The 18,042-nt window shown below is 36.8% G+C and overlaps 1 protein-coding gene across 2 annotated transcripts; it reads left to right on the forward strand.

Annotated features, from left to right (window-relative positions):
- The first annotated feature begins 208 nt into the window (after positions 1-208).
- Positions 209-14,679, forward strand: LOC133721360 (insulin-degrading enzyme-like 1, peroxisomal). Of its 2 annotated transcripts, none has more exons than XM_062147946.1 (26): positions 209-1,133; positions 1,365-1,440; positions 1,694-1,761; positions 2,377-2,468; positions 2,560-2,633; positions 2,749-2,792; positions 4,441-4,492; positions 4,737-4,859; positions 4,948-5,060; positions 5,256-5,418; positions 6,330-6,422; positions 7,768-7,853; positions 8,703-8,789; positions 9,304-9,407; positions 9,761-9,863; positions 10,001-10,094; positions 10,217-10,408; positions 10,547-10,608; positions 10,836-10,940; positions 11,753-11,954; positions 12,069-12,277; positions 12,759-12,883; positions 12,976-13,027; positions 13,110-13,196; positions 13,642-13,764; positions 14,217-14,679. In XM_062147946.1, exons 1-26 carry the CDS (start codon positions 1,017-1,019, stop codon positions 14,466-14,468), a joined length of 2,898 nt encoding a protein of 965 aa, XP_062003930.1. In that variant the 5' UTR covers positions 209-1,016; the 3' UTR covers positions 14,469-14,679. The 2 variants fall into 2 exon arrangements, with proteins under 2 accessions (XP_062003930.1, XP_062003931.1); XM_062147947.1 differs by having other exon boundaries at positions 210-1,133; positions 10,001-10,091.
- The last annotated feature ends 3,363 nt before the right edge of the window (positions 14,680-18,042 follow it).

The raw sequence follows: 18,042 nt of genomic DNA on the forward strand, positions 1-18,042 counted from the left end.
TATATTGATTGGATATCTCCTAAGATTCTCCGAGAATATCTATAATATAAACCCTATTTCAACTAGAGTAAGTACCTCGAGTTTGGGCCAGACACATATTCTGGATTTACTTGAACAATTTCAAGTATACGTTAATTTTAGCATTACGGTGTCATGAAAATATAATGTAATTGGACTAAATTTGTTTTATATTCGTTTGAAATGATAATGAACATTAATGAAGAGTTTTCTTTCCTCCCATATCTCTTTCTGGCCAATATCCATGCTCAAAGACCCATTTCTAATCATTCGCCAGCACCCATTTCAATTCATGAGCTACCAAGAACAGGTAACTATTGAAATTGTACGGTGGAAAATGGCCAAAACCTTTGCCCATTAAAGGATTTGGCTCTATTTATTACCGGGAATCCTGAATTTGCTGGGAATTTGATTAATGGTTCCTCTGTTCTTTGGGTGAATTGCGTGGAGAGATGGGATGAATTTGCAGATTGTGTAGAGAGAGGATCAATTAATTTGCAAATTGCTTAAATTGATAGAAGTATGGAAAGAAGGAAAGAGACTGGTACCCAGAAATTCAAACAAAGTATTACTTCAATATATCGATTGAGAAAGAAAAACCTGCAGATCAACACATACATGGTAATATATACTTCTAACCGATAAGACGGAAAAGAGGTTGTAGTTGACAGGCTAGGAGAGAGAACAGATTGAGAAGAGAAAGAAGAGGGCAGGAGGTTGGTAGTTACAGAAAAATCATTTAATTGTACCGCTTCCTTCCTCGAGATGGTTTCCGCAGAAGCAGAAATGAAAAGCACCCTCAGTGCTGCTTCTCATTTTTCGCTGCCACCCCAAAAGCAATTTCTGCTACTTTACCAAACACCTGTAAAAGCAGTACTTTTGAGCTCAAAAGCAGTCCCAAACTGGGCCTTTAAAGTTGGAGAAGTAGAAACACCACCAAAGTCTATTCTGGGTGTCTCTGCCTATCATATCTCGAAGACAAAGGACACTCGGAAGACATGGCTGGGGCGAAAGAAGAGATATTGAAAGCCCGTACGGACAACAGGGAGTACAGGAGGATCGTCCTCCCTAACTCCCTTGAAGTCCTCCTCATCAGCGATCCTGATACTGACAAGGCAACTGCTCTTTCATCTCAGACTTGTTTCTCTGTTTCAGTGGATACGTTTCTATTCATGGATTTACAATCTTTGGGTTCTGCATTTATTTATTTATTTTTGGATAGATGGGCCAAAAGGCCCAAAAAAAAACAACAACTAAAGATCACAAATTACAGTCCTAGATCTAGGACTTCTGCATTTATTTTCTCTATTTAAAATTTTCAACTTTTTTTCTTTTTTCTTTCCCAGTGTGCTGCTTCCATGGATGTCAGTGTTGGTTCTTTCAGCGACCCTGATGGCCTGGAGGGCCTTGCCCATTTCCTTGGTAACTATTTCTTTTTGTTTATTACTGTTCTTTTGTATTTTGGGTGTTTATTGCATTTTCAGTTGCTATGTATGTATGCATGGTTGTGTTTTGTATAAAAAATTTCAACACTTGCAAACCATCCTGGTGTCTTTAGCACTTTTGTTTTTTCATGTCTTTGGTAGGCAGGGGTTTGAACTTCTCATTGCCAAGTATAAGTGAACGTGATAGATTGCATATGCAGTTTTTGAATAAAGCAAGTGTTTTCTTGCAGAGTATATGCTGTTTTATGCTAGTGAGAAGTACCCTTTGGAGGATAGCTACTTGAAGTACATCATCGGGGTAACATACTTTCAAACTGCACAGCGACTTGAGCCTTTTTAACTTGTTACTGCAGCAGCATTCAGTTAGATTTTAATATTATTGTTATTATTTTTTATTATCATGCTTCTCCACTTTATGTTACTGTTGTCAAACATTGTTGCAGTGGACGTTAAAACAATAGAAAAGCAAAGAAAGAAAGCCTAGACTATGAGAATTATTACAGGGCAGAGAAACTAAGGATCAGCACAGAACCCCCCAAAATAAAATGCAATGGTCATAGTTATGAAAAACCTCCCAAAATAAGATATATACTTTGTTCAAATGCTTACTTATTAACCTCACCCTCTGGGAATCTCCAGTTTGAGTGTCACAGCTGAGTTAATTTAGTAAGATATTAGGGTATCTTCTTTGGCCGTGGTTTTGTTCTTGGACTAACTGTGAGAGGCCATTTTCCATAAGATTGTCTACTCCTGTATTTTTTCGGATCACAGAAGTACAGAGTCATGAAAATAATTGTTATCATGTGCTATTGTAGTGCACATCTTGTTCTCTTGTCTTTTTGCTAAGTTGTCAGCCTAAAACACTTGTTTATATTGTTTCAACTTCTTAATGGCTAATGTTCTTGATGCACAGCATGGAGGAAGAGGATATGCTTTCACTGCTGCAGAACACACCAGCTATCGTTTCGACATTAATCCCGATGGTTTTGAAAAGGCTCTGGACAGGTAGATTCTGCTTTTCTTTCTATTGGTTACTATTTTTCATTTTGGAATTTTAAAAATTAATTCTATTGCTGTTGTGTGGTTTACTTTCCAGGTTTGCTCAGTTCTTTATTAAACCCTTGATGTCAGCTGATGATACAGCGAGGAAAATTAAAGCTGTTAATTCAGGTTAGCTACTCTGTTTTTGATAGCTTAATATTAAACTTATAATTAGTGTTAATGGCTCTTAGAATAAATAAATAAATTTATACTGTTAATGACTAGTCTGTGTTTGATGTTACAGCAAATCAGAAAAATCTGTTGTCCGATGACTGGAGAATGAACCAGGTATGAGTTACTTCCTTTGAATCATGTTGCTAGATGTGTTTTTCTTTTCTCTTACATCAGTCTTATATAAAATGCAGGTATTAATAATCAAGTGCTCGAGCCTACTCTCTCTCTCTCTCTCCCCGAACAATTTATTTTTGAAATATTTCCAAGAACTATCATGATATTATGAATTCAGTCCAAGTTTCATGTTTGGAATTGAGGCTGGCCATGTATACCAATATCCCGTTACTGTAAGTTTGTTAGTATCTAGTTATAGTAAAAATTGTAGTTTCCATAAGTTTTAGAATCAACTTCGAAGTGTCTTCTAACTTCCCTAAGTACCGGGCATCAATTAGATAGCCATGGAATATCACGGAGTTTACTGGCATTTGCAGGCGATGGGTTCTAGTTGTTTTTGGGTTTTCTCTCACAAGTATGATGTTCTAATTCTAGATGCACCATGTATGACAAGTAGGTTCACATTAGCATCATGGGATTCATCTTGGTTCATCTTCTTATCACCAATTTATGTGCGTGTCTATCTGGCTGTTGTAGTTGTAGCTAATATAGCTTAAATTGACCATGGAATATGTAGCTAATATATATTTGGAGTGTGGACATGCCAGCGTATTGTCATGGTAGGTCCTGGTAATTTATTGTCCAATCCAGTTGATCATCTAATAAGGGAAATCCTTGCTTCAGTTTGCATGGAACATGAAATGAGGGTGGTGATTTCATGCAAGTAATATTGAGGATGGGACCAATCATCTTTGTGATATTGGTACCTTTATGTAATTGGATTGTGGAGTGCCTAAAGAATAATTAATGCAACTCACATTATATTTTAGGTCAGCAAATGGGGTACTTTGGAACTATACAGTCTGTACCCAGTTGTTGCTTGAGATGAGTTTTTTTTTCCCCTTATATTTTATAATTAACTAAGGAAACATTAACAATGACGACCTTAAAACAGGACCATTCTACTAATAGAAAATATAGGACCACAAAAACTATTTAATAGTGAAGATGAGTGATGTTATTGGAACTCCTGGAAAATCATTGTGTGTTCTGTATTTTTTTGTCAGTGTTTAAAGAAGAATGAAATATTGTTTTGGAGAGTAGATAGACTTTCTGGGAGAGCCAATGTCAAGAAAAATGACAATTGAAAACTAGGCCATGTGTAAACTTCATCATGGTTTTTAAAGTTCACAATATCTGCATGAATGTTAGAGCACCTGGACGTTTTATAAGCTTTGCTGGCTATGGCATTGGTGATTGCAGAGGAATACTTTCAATACAATTGTGGAGACGACCAATGCATACTGTGGAATTAGAAAAAACACTTATGATCTCTCTCTCACACACCCACGCACGCACACAGAGACACACACAAGCAGTATATATGGGCAGATGTAGATATTTTCTGAAACTGTGGCTAAATAAGTAAAGTACTACTAAGTTTCTTCTAACGAAGTATGAATCTATACTCTGATTACAATAACATGAATCTATACTCTTGTCCTTACAGATTACAATAACCTTTCTCATAAGCTTATGTTCTTGAAGTGAAATAGACCATGTGGCTTCTCTCATATATATTCTAGCAGTCTTTCTATTTCTTCAACACGTGTAACCCTTTTTATTTGCATGAAATGCCTCTTTACAGCTTCAGAAGCATCTAAGTGCAGCGAATCATCCTTACCATAAATTTAGTACAGGTCAGCAGTTGATTATAATCAAATTTTTTTTTCTCTCAAGCTTGGATTTTAATCTTTGGTTTTTATTCTTTGGTTATGATAACCGTTGTTAAATTACATTTGGCCCTCTCTCTGAAAACTTTTAGTAGCTGGCTGCTGCTGATTGAAAATTTCTTTTCTGCTTTATTGGTTTCGTATAAGAATGTCTATTCGTATAAGAATGTCTACATGTGTTTTGTTGTGCCTTACAGTTTCTATGATTCAGGCAATTGGTATTCTTTGTGGGTTCGACCAAAAGCAAAAGGATTGGATACCAGACATGAACTTATTAAATTCTATGAAGAATACTATTCAGCCAACCTCATGCATCTGGTTATATACGGAAAAGGTTTCTAGCTAAATTCAACTATAACAGTCAGGTTCAGTTCCCTGTAGTTAAGCTGAAATGCTGAATTATTGCCACTGGACGTTTTCAGAGAAACTTGATAAAATTCAAGGCCTTGTAGAGGACAAGTTTAAGGAAATTCGAAATATTGACCGAAGTTGCCTTCGTTTTACTGGTGAGCCTTGCACATCAGAACATCTGGAGGTACATGGTTCCCCTAAACATTTTACGCTGAGTTGAAAGGTTGCTTTTGTTACACTGACAAGAAACTTAGTAGATAAGAAACAAAAATTGGACTACAAACAGATCAGTAGGCGAGATTTTACGAAAAGGTTTTTTAATCCTTAATGCAGGCCCTATATTGAATGGATAGTTGTTGCTCTTCTGTGTTTATTTCAGATTCTTGTCAGAACCGTCCCAATAAAAGAGGGTCATAAATTAAGACTTGCATGGCCTATAACTCCAGAAATTCACCATTACAAGGAAGGGCCGTGTACGTATCTTGGACACCTTATCGGCCATGAAGGAGAAGGATCTTTATATTACATCTTGAAAACATTGGGTGAGTTTTGCATTATTTGTTACAGGCTTAAGATATAAGTTTTCTGGCAATTGTTTTTTGTATTTCAGGAACTTTTTGAAGGCATTGATGTATTCCTAATTTTCACTGCAATGCCTTTATAGACTTCCTAATTTCGTGTCTGTATTTTCCGAGTGTCATCATGAGTGAAAAATGTAAATTGAAAGTGAACAAAGCTCATGAAAGTGTTGCTTCAAATCTTTAAATCTCAGCTTGGTTCTCATTTAACCAGAGATATTTCTGGAGTTCTGTGCATGAGAATATCATAGTATAGGCGGGTTACATTACACTAGGGTAGTGAAATTTACATTTTATTTACAATTTACGCTCAGTATCATAAATTTTGTCTTTTTGTAAAGACAAAATTTGAGTGTGTGAGTTTCATTCTAAAAGAAGAAAGGAATGTGGATTGCAAATTTGGGAGTGTGAATTTCATTCTCCTTACACAATTGTATTGGTCTACCTCAGATGTCCATCTTGTACTGTTGTAGTAGAATAACAGAAGAGATGAAATTAAGTTTTCTCAATTCTGGAAGAAAGTGAAAGTTAGCCCCAGGCCCCCAGCTTAGTTGAAGTAGATGTGGTTCAAACTTGGAAGTGGAGGAGGTGCATATATAGAAAGAAAATGTTTGTTTGCAAGTGGAGAGTGTTTAAATACCATCTCTTTCTCTTTCTGTGTATGCTTTTTTTTTTTAATTATTTTTTTATATGTTTTTATTTTTGAGTTAGAATACCATATTGAAATTCTGAAACTTACTGAAAGAGTCAAGTTTTGTTATAGCATGCATGAATTTAACATACTTCAGCGAAGTTCTAATTAAATTAGGATAAAAGGAAATTCACTTGGGTGAAAGTTAACTTCAATTTTTCTTTTCTTTCAAAATAAATTGCAGGATGGGCAACAGGTTTGCTGGCTGGTGAATCAGATTCTACTTTGGACTTTTCTTTCTTTGAAGTATATATTGATCTCACCGATGCAGGCCACGGTTAGTTCATCTTTTATTTCTTGTTAATTCACTGGTTCTTATGACTAGTAGTACCAGAGCAAATCATGATCGTACAGGTTGAGACTTGGGCTTCAAAATCAAAAGTGATCATTATGGTGCCTCCCTCTGTTATTTTGATATTGTTGTCATAAATAAGGAACATAACCAACTTTTCTGGGCTGAAGTTGTCAATTGAAATGAATCTGGAAAATTGGGATCCTCTCTTGTTCTTGAGGCATTGAGTTGGTGGATTTGATGAACATGCTTTTCGGTAAGGAGTTGCATATCTGGATTGAAAAATCTGTTTGGTATTATTGAAAATCTTTTTTTAGTGGGACTATTGTTCAGTAATTTCAAACCCTGTGTCTTGAGTTTGAATATCAAAGTTTCTAACCTTTACAATTTTTTCCTTCAATTTCATTAAAGGTTGCCAATATAATTTTCAACAGTATTGAAGATATATTGGTTTGAACACAACGAAACTGGTTGGAATTGAAAGAAAACTCGTCCTTGCAGCTCGCACATCCATGGCTGAACCCATGAAGTTTTCTAGTCTTTCTGTCTTTGTAATTTTATCAGTTGGTTTTGAGTTACTGTTTCTAGTGTGTTTTTTAGAGTTGAAGTTGGTTTACGGTCTAAAGTCTAAACCAATGCAACTTGTTGGAATTGAAAGAATACTTAACCTTGGAACTTGCACATTTATGGCTGAACAGACTTCGGGTCATTTTTATTATTCTTTTTCCTTCTATTGCAATGGATTTCAAAAAATTTCTTATCCTTGTAGATATAATAAGAAGTAGGAGCTATAAGTTTGGTGGAGTGGTGGGTAATGCCTAGAAAGCATCTATGCCAGATCCCATGTTCGATGTCTACAGAGAGCAAATATATGAATCTGTTTACCAAAAACAGTAAACTTGGGTTTAGAGCTTTAATTCGAACTCAGAGTTTGTGTTTTATATATGGAATAACTCTGCAAGATCCCAATTTTGGGAAGAAAGACAATAAGAGATAAGAAATTTGATAAATCTACTCCAGAAAAGTGATGGCAATCATGGCATCCCTAGAGTAGTTGGATGAACTACCATGATTGATACCTTTTGAAAGCTTGGATACCAATTTGATCGATTTTGAAGTCACCAATCCGTCTGATCACGATTTGTTTTGGTACTGAGTGCCAATAACCTTTTTTTCTTTTTTGGTATTCTATTATCTCCCAACGGTTTAAGTTTTATTTGTTTCTTCTGAGCTTCTTTTCATAAGTCCTATGGAGCTTGGGATACTCATCTTACCTTTTCTTCCTGGAGTATAGTTTCATGATATAATTAGTCTTGTGGCTACAATGCAGACCACATGCAAGATATAGTAGGCTTGCTTTTCAAATACGTTTCCCTGTTACAGCAGTCAGGTGTCTGCAAATGGATATTTGATGAGGTAAACATGTGCACAATATCTTTTTCAACAAGTTTAGCACCTGTTCTCATCCATAAGAATTACTGATGCATGGTCTATGGTATGGCATCGTATTTCACAATTTGCTTGTGTAGGCGGAGATCCGGTAGTTTATTAATTCCTAATTGTTCAATTCTCCACCAATGTGTGTATCTGTAAAGAAGAATGAATTGTAAGGATGATAATATAAGTTCTAGTTATTGATGCCATCTTCTTAATGACTCTGTATCCTTTTTCAAGGCAAACCATGTGAATCTCTTAGCAGTAGTCTCTATAAAGACAGAATGCCATAGTCATTTCTCTAATTGGAATTATGGCTTAAAGTAGTGAGAATTTCAGAGCATTTTAGATGATTCGTTGAATGATTAAATTGCTTTACATGGATAGTGAGAGCAGTTGAACACCTGTATGTCCCAAACAATGAGAGCTAGTTATGTTGTCTGCCATTGATCGTTTGGCTATATGATTTATATGCTTTTGAAGTATGAGGTTAAGTCTCATTTACATCTGTAAATAAACCTTGTTCATCTCACTTTAACCAAAAAAAAAAAAAAAATTGAAGGAGGATGAAAGAATGTTATGTTATTTTCTTGTCTTTGACAACACTGAAAGCATGAGTGGAAATAAGTTATTAACATTTGTTTCAATGTATCAACTTTCTGTCCACGTTGTTGCATCACCATGTTCTCTTAATTCTCCATGTATCTAAATAGTTTAAACTTTACTGCAGTTTTATTTGCAGTATCTTTGTTAATCATATTCAAACTTTGTATGTTGATTTGTGTCTCTGATTTTGTAATGGGCTCTGACATAAGTTTATGTTTACTGAAGCTATCTGCTATTTGTGAGACAAAGTTTCATTATCAGGACAAAATTCAGCCTATTAATTACGTGGTCAATATTTCATCAAATATGCAGGTAGGCAGTTTAATGTTCACTGTCCTGGCTGCTGTAAATATATTTCTGTTCTTGACATTCTATATAATAGATCTTTACATGTATGCCTCACGGTTTTTACTGTTTCTTTAAGGACGTGATCTGCATGGGTGTTGATATATAGCTGTTACAATTAAAACTTAGGATGTTTAACCTTACGCAAAGAACAATCTGTATGGATTCTTCCCATACGAGGCAATAACATTTGGCAGCATTGCCAGACATGAATATGAGATCAATTTTACCAAACTCTGCAAACCAACTTAAAGAACGTCCAATAGAGAACCATCGAATGCTATGAATATCCAGCCAGTGAACACTTTAAATAGTGTTTGATAGCCAACCACCCAACACGTGTAAATTCTAGCTTAAAAGGGTAAAGTGGGTAATTGGTGGGCTCTAGTGAGAACATTTTGGGTACTGTTTAGAATCTGCTATTATAGAACTTTACTTCCTTATTGCTCAAATCAAATGAAAAGTTTGTATCATATCACAGAAATATCCCCCGAAAGACTGGCTGGTAAGATCATCATTGCCTTCTAACTTCAGTCCAGACATTATCCAAATTGTGCTGAACAAGCTTTCTCCAAACAATGTCCGGTAAGTGCTACTTCGTTGGATTCTTAAGTGGTTGTTAAGACCTTGAAGCTTCATAAACAATGTGCTAAAGTTTTCATTGCATTTGATGCATATACTATTGCTGAGTGAGATTAATTTAAGAAATTTGTTTGTTATTGTGATTCAGCACTGTAGAAGTCTAGAATTCAATAATCTGTTATCCGCATTTGCTGAGGACTGTCCTGTTTTAGTACCAAATAGTTTTATTTCTTGTATATGTAGTTGATCTTCGTCTTACTGTCTTAAAGTTTGATATCAGCATTTATTTAGTTTTTCCATGTGGGAACGATATTAAACTGTGGTAAAAAGTTTGCTAATATGTCCCATTTCTACAGAATCTTCTGGGAGTCCAAGAAATTTGAAGGTGATACAAACATGTTTGAGCCCTGGTATGGAACTGCTTACTGCATGGAAAAAATTACGGGCTCCAGAATTCAGGTTTGTTAGGGATCATACTTAAGTAAATACTAAGCACAAGGGCATCAATGATTTCTATTTTTGGAGGTCTTGGCAATCATGTAGAAGGAGAAAGGGTAGTGCTTTGCTAATCTTGAAAGTTGTGCATTTGATTGCAGGAATGGATAGCATCTTCTCCAAATGTGAATTTACACCTACCAGCACGTAATGTATTCATCCCCACGGACTTGTCTCTTAAGAATGAGAATGAGAATGAGGTGTGGTGAATAGTATAAAAAAAAAGTGACGTGAATTTTTTTTTTTTCTTCTCTAAGTTGTTTCTCTTACGAAAATAAAAAATAATTACCTGAACCTTATTTGATTGACTTTTAATCAGGTCAAATGTCCAGTTCTGTTAAGAAAGTCACCATATGCAACACTATGGTACAAGCCTGATACAATGTTTTTTACTCCTAAAGCATACGTCAAGATTGATTTCAATTGTCCCCATGCAAGTGGCTCCCCGGAAGCAGAAGTCCTGACTAGTATTTTTACTGATTTGTTAATGGATTACTTGAATGACTATGGTAAGTGGTTTATTAATTTACAATCATATATGATTATTTAAATCTGGGAATCTCCATTTTGTTTCCATTGGTCTTGTTTTTGGCTTACATAGAAGGTGTCATTTTCTTTGAAGTGCTTATTTTTTATTTCTTTGTCAGCTTATTATGCTGAGGTTGCTGGACTGTACTATGGAATAAACCGCACAGAAAGTGGTTTTCAGGTAGATGGTTCTTTAAATTATTGTTTTGGTGTTTCTGTAATATTTCTGTCTATGGTTTCAGCATCTCCTTGATTTGATCTGTTTATCAGTTTTACAGCATTATGATCTTGAGAATTTTTATTTTTATATTTCCTTCTGTCATTTTTATTGTTCGTTTGTTTCGTACAGTGTGTTTGTTTATACTTCATAGCATTTGCATTTATTTGCTTGTGACCTTGTATTTGTAGGTGACTTTGGTTGGTTATAATCACAAATTGAGGATTTTACTGGAAACGGTAGTTGAGAAGATTGCAAGCTTTAAAGTGAAAGCTGACAGGTTCTCTGTGATCAAGGTAAACGCTCAAGGCTTCTTGTGTCTAATAATATTATGTTGTAAATCTTGTACATATTGTTCTTGGCATTTGGCTGAACACTTTAAGTGGTGCTACAACATATATAGTGGTTTGTTCTGTTGGCTTATTCCAGGGACTTGCTCCATGCTATCTTATGTTCTAAAGCGACAGTAAAGAATTTGTAATATATAGAAACATATATCCTATGTAATCTATCTGTTTTCTTACAAAAATAAATGTGGTTGGAACTTAAGCTTTGTTTAGATGTTTTAGGGTTTCCCAGATTCATGTTCTCTTAGACTTGGATTGGAAGTTTCCGTGATCAGGAGAATAGCTAAGTTGGCATTAGAGACGATCTTGTTTCTTCTTCTAGATTAAATATTCAGTTAATTATTCATAGAATGAAAATGTTGACTTGAAGGAGGATGCCCAATTAAAGATCCTCGTCACCGTTAGGGACAGGATTTTCCTATATTTGAGCATCATTACATATCATTAACATATCTTTTTTTCCAATAATAGAACTTTGTGATCTAATCAATTAATTTGTGTATTGATTCGTAGCATTTTTTTATTTCTTGTTTCTGTTGCTGTCTAACTTGGTATTTATAGCTTCTTTTGTTTCTTGTATAAAGAATACTTTTTCTTGTCTATGCAATTTTTGCATGTGGGAGATCTTTATGATTATTGCTTTAAGTAACTTGTTACAATGGCTGATTTGTAAATCACATAACTTGGGAAACAGATATCTCAACAGGTGCGTATCTTTGATTGTATCTAACCTCTGCTGTCTGATCTTTTGTCCCTATTAGGAAACGGTCACAAAGGCGTACCAAAATTACAAATTTGAACAGTCCTATGAGCAGGCTATTTACTATTGCTCATTAGTTCTACAGGACCAGACTTGGCCATTGATGGAACAACTAGAAGTTCTTCCTCATCTTGAAGTTGAAGATCTTGCTAAGTTTGTTCCATTGATGCTCTCAAGGGCCTTCTTAGTGTGTTACACAGCAGGTTCCAAATTTTTTTTTTTTTTTTGAATAGTTACTAGGTTGTATAACCATTATTCTGTTCGTTTTAGTTTTCATTTTCTAGTTTTATTAATTGCAGAGGGATTTTGTTTTTCAGGAAACCTTGAAAGTACTGAAGCTGAGTCAATGATCCTGCACGTAGAAGATGTTTTTTTTAAGGGTTCAAACCCTATTTGCCAACCTTTATTCCCATCCCAACATTTGACAAATAGAGTCGTGAAGCTTGAAAAGGGAAAAAATTTTATCTATCCTGTGGAAGGCCTTAATCCAAGTGATAAGAATTCTTCCCTTGTCCACTATATCCAGGTTTGTCTGGTATACTTGTTACATAAATGAATAATCTAGAATCTATTGGAATGTTCTCATTTCCACTGGAGTTGTTGTTTATAGTTTTCATTTCTAGGTCTCATTCAAAGTTAAACTAAAAAGTAAGCTGAAGTGTTAAAACTTAGATGCCAAGAATTCCTTCTCCACTTATTTAAATGTCCAGATTACTATAAGTCACCTCTTATGGATGATTAGTTTGATCAGGCAAATGGACTTTCAGGCTTTTATTCTGACAACAAAGGTTTTCCTCACTCCATTGTTTCCTCTATGAATCTTCTTTATTCAGTAAAACTATGGTGGTTCTTGAAGGGGGCTGCAAGTCTTTTTTTACAAAACATAGCGGTTCCCTAAGCTTTCTTGCCATTATGGATTATTCAATGTTCCTATTAAAATAGATAAAACACCAATCTACCACTCAATTATTTTGATAGGTTATGATATATGCCTTTTACATGTGTAGGTTCATCGAGATGATTTTATGCTGAATGTGAAACTTCAGCTATTTGTTCTTATTGCAAAGCAACCAGCCTTTCACCAACTTAGAATAGTTGAGCAACTTGGTTACATAACTCGTCTTTCACAGAGGTATGACACAAATTCACATTACTGATCCCCAGTTCATGCGATCTTCTTTTATTTTTTCTTCTTTTATTTAGCTTTGTTTTCTCCTGATGTAGGAATGATTGTGGTATCCGTGGACTGCAGTTCATTATACAATCCACAGTGAAGGTATATGGCATGCCTTTACATTATGAATACATTATTTCCTTGATGCTTATTTATACCAAGTATGTCATATTGCTCTTAACAGGGTCCAGGACGTATTGATTTGAGAGTGGAGGAATTTCTCAAGACGTTTGAGAGTAAGCTTTATGAGATGACAAATAACGAATTCAAGGTGAGGTCAACTAGGATCTAGTCTTCATTTCTTTATCATATTTGACTAGATGATGTAAATCTTCAAATTAATAATTGCGACTTACGGTTTGGAAAAGTCGAACTAGCATTCTGAGTATTTAAGAAAGAGCGAATAGTGTGAAGCCTCTGTTCCACGTCGTCATATGAGGCAATTGGACTAATCGCAATTAAGATGGTCCGTAAACTGAATTAAAATTGGCTTTTTGAGGCATGAAAGGGTTAAGGGGTCACCTAGTAGGTCTCTTTGAACTTCTCTAATGGTCTCTTCCACACAGTAAGAAGAGGACAATATATGTACAGTTCAGTGGCCTAATCTAGACCTTCTTTGTGTTTCGTTCTTTAAGCTGATATAACTTATGTTTGCTAGTCTTAAAAGGCTCAGAGTTTTTCCACGGTAATTAGCTGCTATACTGTCTGTTATGTAGAGCAATGTAAATACTTTGATCGATATGAAGCTTGAGAAGCACCAGAACTTGAGGGAAGAAGCTGAATTTTATTGGAGGGAGATTTCTGATGGGACCCTCAAGTTTGATCGTAAAGAAGCAGAGGTAACTTTTCTGCATGTCACTAAAAAAAAGAGAGAGAATCTAACCTTTCAGCATATATATTTGTGCAAGCATAATGCAATGTAATATAATATAATGCAATGTAATCAATTCATTTCATACCATTGAATAATGTAATGCCCTCATCAGGGCATTATTCCATGTGACTGTTCTTCCTCTGCAGTCCAAATTTCAAGTTTCACACTATGTCATTGACCCTAACTGAGAGACAAAGGCCATCATAAATACTAGTGCTTATATGATACTTTTCTAATTGGACTGGAGTGTATATTAGTTTTTAAGTTGTAGTTTTGACCCTGAGGGAAAAGGTGTGGACTTTTTGGGCATAGCTGTTTGAAGAATTGACCTTATTGCTAATTTGCAAAAAAAAAGAAAGAAAAAAAAATCCCTGATTAATGGTGGAAAAATCCCTGATTAATGGTGGTGTTGAACAGATTGCAGCACTGAGGCAGCTTACACAACAAGAGTTGATTGAGTTTTTCAATGAGCATATAAAAGTTGGGGCACCTCATAAGAGGACATTGAGTGTACGAGTATATGGGAATCGTCATTCATTTGAGTATGCATCAGATAAAAGCTCCCAAGTGCAACCTTGCACCGTCAAAATCGATGATATTTTCGCTTTCAGAAGGTCACAGCCTCTTTATGGTTCATTCAAGGGAAGCTCCGGTCATGTGAAGTTGTAGACGATTCAGGATACGATTTCTGGATTACAAATGATATTTCTTCATTTCAAGTTTTCAACTTCGACAAAGTATTATGAGAATACTGATGATTGTTGACAGCATCAGAAAGAGAGCTCAAGAAGTTCATTGACAATGAAGAAAAAGTTTAGAAGATTCGACGGTGACAAACGTGGCCCTTGTATTTTTAGTTATTTTTTCTCACAGAAAATAGAAACTTTGTTGTAGGAGAATGGAATTGTGTGTGTATTATTGATAATAGGGGCCCTTTAAATAGGGAGTTACAAGGTACCCAAAAAGGTAATAGAATCCGATTACAATTGAATACCTAGAACACATTCCTATTACAACTCTAACCCTAGTTTGTAGAGGCACACATTATGTCGATATCCTTCAACACTCCCCCTTGTGCCGCTCAAACTTGGTGATGACGCTTTGATTGTTGCCTCGTTAAAAACCTTGTCAGGTAACAAAAACCCTGTGGGACAAAAATAACCCTGGTCGAAGGACAAAAAGAGCACAACACGTCCTTCACTCTTCGAGATCTAACATGTAGATATCATACCTCCCCCTGATGTCCATATCTCCCCCTGATTGCTACAATCATGGGAGTTCGGATAACTTCCTTAATCCGATGCTCTTCACATGTTTCTCGAAAGTGGATTTTGGTAACGACTTAGTAAATAAGTCCGCTACATTATCCTCAGATCGGATTTGGTTCACTTCAATATTTAGAAGTGTCTGTTGTTGCTGATTGTAAAAGAACTTAGGCGATATATGCTTAGTGTTGTCGCCCTTGATGAAACCTAATTTCATTTGTTCAATACAAGCTGCATTATCCTCATAAATGCATGTAGGTTCATCTGTGGTAGACTTCAAACCACAAGTTCCTCGAATATGTCTAACTATAGACCTTAGCCATATGCATTCTCGCACAGCTTCATGTAGAGCAATAATCTCTGCATGATTTGAGGAAGTAGCAACAAGGGTCTGTTTTGTAGACCTCCAAGATATCGCAATGCTTCCCATGGTAAAGACATAACCCGTTTGGGAGCAACCTTTGTGAGGGTCAGAGAGATACCCTGCATCAGCAAAACCCATCAAGACATCGTTGTCATTTTGATGGAGGAGAGGAGGAGTACGGAAGGTTGCGTTTTCCCTGTGGAGTCCGATCCCACACTTCCGTTATTTCTTTTCTCTCTGTAGGGATAGAATAAGCCCATATCAATCGTACCTCGCAAGTATCGAAGGATTGTCTTTACACCAATCCAATGGCGGCGTGTTGGCGCAGAACTGTGTCGAGCTAACAAGTTCACTGCAAATGAGATATCCGGTCTTGTGCATTGAGCTAAGTACAATAATGCGCCTATTGCACTTAGATAGGGCACTTCAGCCTCTAATAAGTTTTCGTCCTCATCCCTTGGACGAAATGGATCTTTTCCGGGCTCAAGACTACGGCCGATCATGGGAGTACTCACAGGCTTTGCTTTATCTTCGTCAAAGCGCCTTAGTAATTTTTGAGTATATGCTGACTGATGGATCATAATCCCATCACTACGGTGCTCGAGCTCTAGTCCGAGACAAAACTGTGTTTTCCCAAGATCTTTCATCTCAAATTCGGATTTTAGGTATTGAGCAGTTTCCTTTAACTCATCTAGAGTTCCAATTAGGTTCATGTCGTCGACATAAACTGCTACAATTGCAAATCCGGAACTTGTCCTTTTTATAAACACGCATGGGCATATTTCATTGTTGACATATCCCTTCCCAATCAAATAGTCACTTAAACGGTGATACCACATCCGTCCGGATTGTTTCAATCCATATAGTGAGCGTCTCAATCTTATTGAAAACGCGCTCCGTGGTTTAGAGCCACTTGATTTGGGTAATTGAAGTCCATCTGGAACCTTCATATATATCTCTGAATCTAGATCCCCATAGAGATATGCAGTAACCACATCCATAAGCTGCATGTCAAGTTTTTCGGAAACTACCAAACTGACAAGGTAGCGGAACGTTATAACGTCCATTACGGGAGAATATGTCTCATCGTAGTCGATTCCAGGGCGTTGTGAGAAACCTTGCGCCACAAGGCGGGCTTTGATCTAACAACCTCATTTTTCTCATTACGCTTTCTAACAAAGACCCATTTATGGCCAACAGGCTTTATATTTGGGGGTGTCAGCGTTATAGGCCCAAATACCTGTCTCTTTGTTAGTGAATCCAATTCAACCTGGATCGCATCTTTCCATTTAGGCCAATCTGCTCTTCGTTGACATTCTTCAACGGAGCGAGGTTCGATATCATCGTGTTCTATAATTCCTTGAGCAATAGAATATGCAAACACATCATCAAGGATAGTATAATCTCGATTCAACGTCTCATGTACACTAGTGTAATTCATGGAGATCTCCCTATTCCCTGGAATTGGTTCTACCATTGGAGCGTCCCCCAATGATCTCTCTTGGACATAACCATAATCCGGAATATCTTCATGAGACGGGTTATTTGTGTCGATGATTAATGGATCTCTTTGTGCCAAACTTGCTTTCTTTCTTAGGCGAGAGTCCATCGAACCTTTGGGCCTCCCACGTTTCCTTGCTGGGAGCCCGGCCTGAGCCACATTACCATCACTATTAGTGGTGGCGGCGCCATGCCCAATACCCCTTGGGGTGGCGCCATGTCCATGATTTTTAGGGACATCAATCCTTGCAGGCACGTTTGCAGCAGGTATATGTGATCTTGTCACTTTAGCGATATCAGAAAACGCGTCAGGCATAGAGTCTGCTACATTCTAAAGATCGAGAATTCTCCGCACTTCAATTTCGGACTGTGCGGTTCGGGGATCAAGATGAGACAAAGTGGGGACAGACCACGACAATTCATGTCGTTCCTGTTGAACATTATTGTTCTTATCTCCCCCTAACGACGGGAAGACTGTCTCATCAAAGTGACAATCCGCAAATCTAGCGGTAAATAGATCGCCTGTCAAGGGTTCTAAGTAGCGGATAATAGTTGGAGAGTCATATCCAACATAAATGCCTAATCGTCTTTGAGGACCCATTTTGGTGCGCTGTGGCGGCGCAATTGGCACATAAACTGCACACCCAAATATGCGTAAGTGTGAGACGTTAGGCTCATATCCAGTAACCAACTGGGACGCAGAAAATGGTTGAGTGGCAGTAGGCCTCAGACGAATAAGCACAACTGCAAGCAATATTGCATATCCCCAAGCAGAAACAGGGAGATTGGTGTGCATAACCAATGCTCTAGCAACCATTTGAAGTCTTTTAATGGCAGCTTCTGCTAGACCATTTTGGGTGTGAACGTGAGGAACAGGGTGTTCAACCTCAATCCCAATCGACATGCAATAGTCATCAAAAGTTTTTGACGTAAACTCTCCAGCATTGTCAAGACGAATTGACTTAATGGGATGATCAGGGTGGTGAGCCCTTAACTTAATGATTTGTGCTAGGAGTTTAGCAAATGCAGCATTTCGTGTGGACAAAAGCATGACATGTGACCAACGTGTCGATGCATCAACCAACACCATAAAATATCTAAATGGTCCGCAAGT

The sequence above is a fragment of the Rosa rugosa genome, chromosome 7 (genome assembly GCF_958449725.1).
Source record: "Rosa rugosa chromosome 7, drRosRugo1.1, whole genome shotgun sequence".
NCBI lineage: Eukaryota > Viridiplantae > Streptophyta > Magnoliopsida > Rosales > Rosaceae > Rosa > Rosa rugosa.

Coding starts and splice junctions, on each gene's coding strand:
- LOC133721360 (XM_062147946.1), top strand. CDS start 1,017: ATGGCTGGGGCGAAAGAAGAGATATTGAAAGCCCGTACGGACAACAGG. Junction 1,134..1,364: donor GCGATCCTGATACTGACAAG/GCAACTGCTCTT, acceptor TTTCTTTCCCAG/TGTGCTGCTTCCATGGATGT. Junction 2,469..2,559: donor TTTGAAAAGGCTCTGGACAG/GTAGATTCTGCT, acceptor TTTACTTTCCAG/GTTTGCTCAGTTCTTTATTA.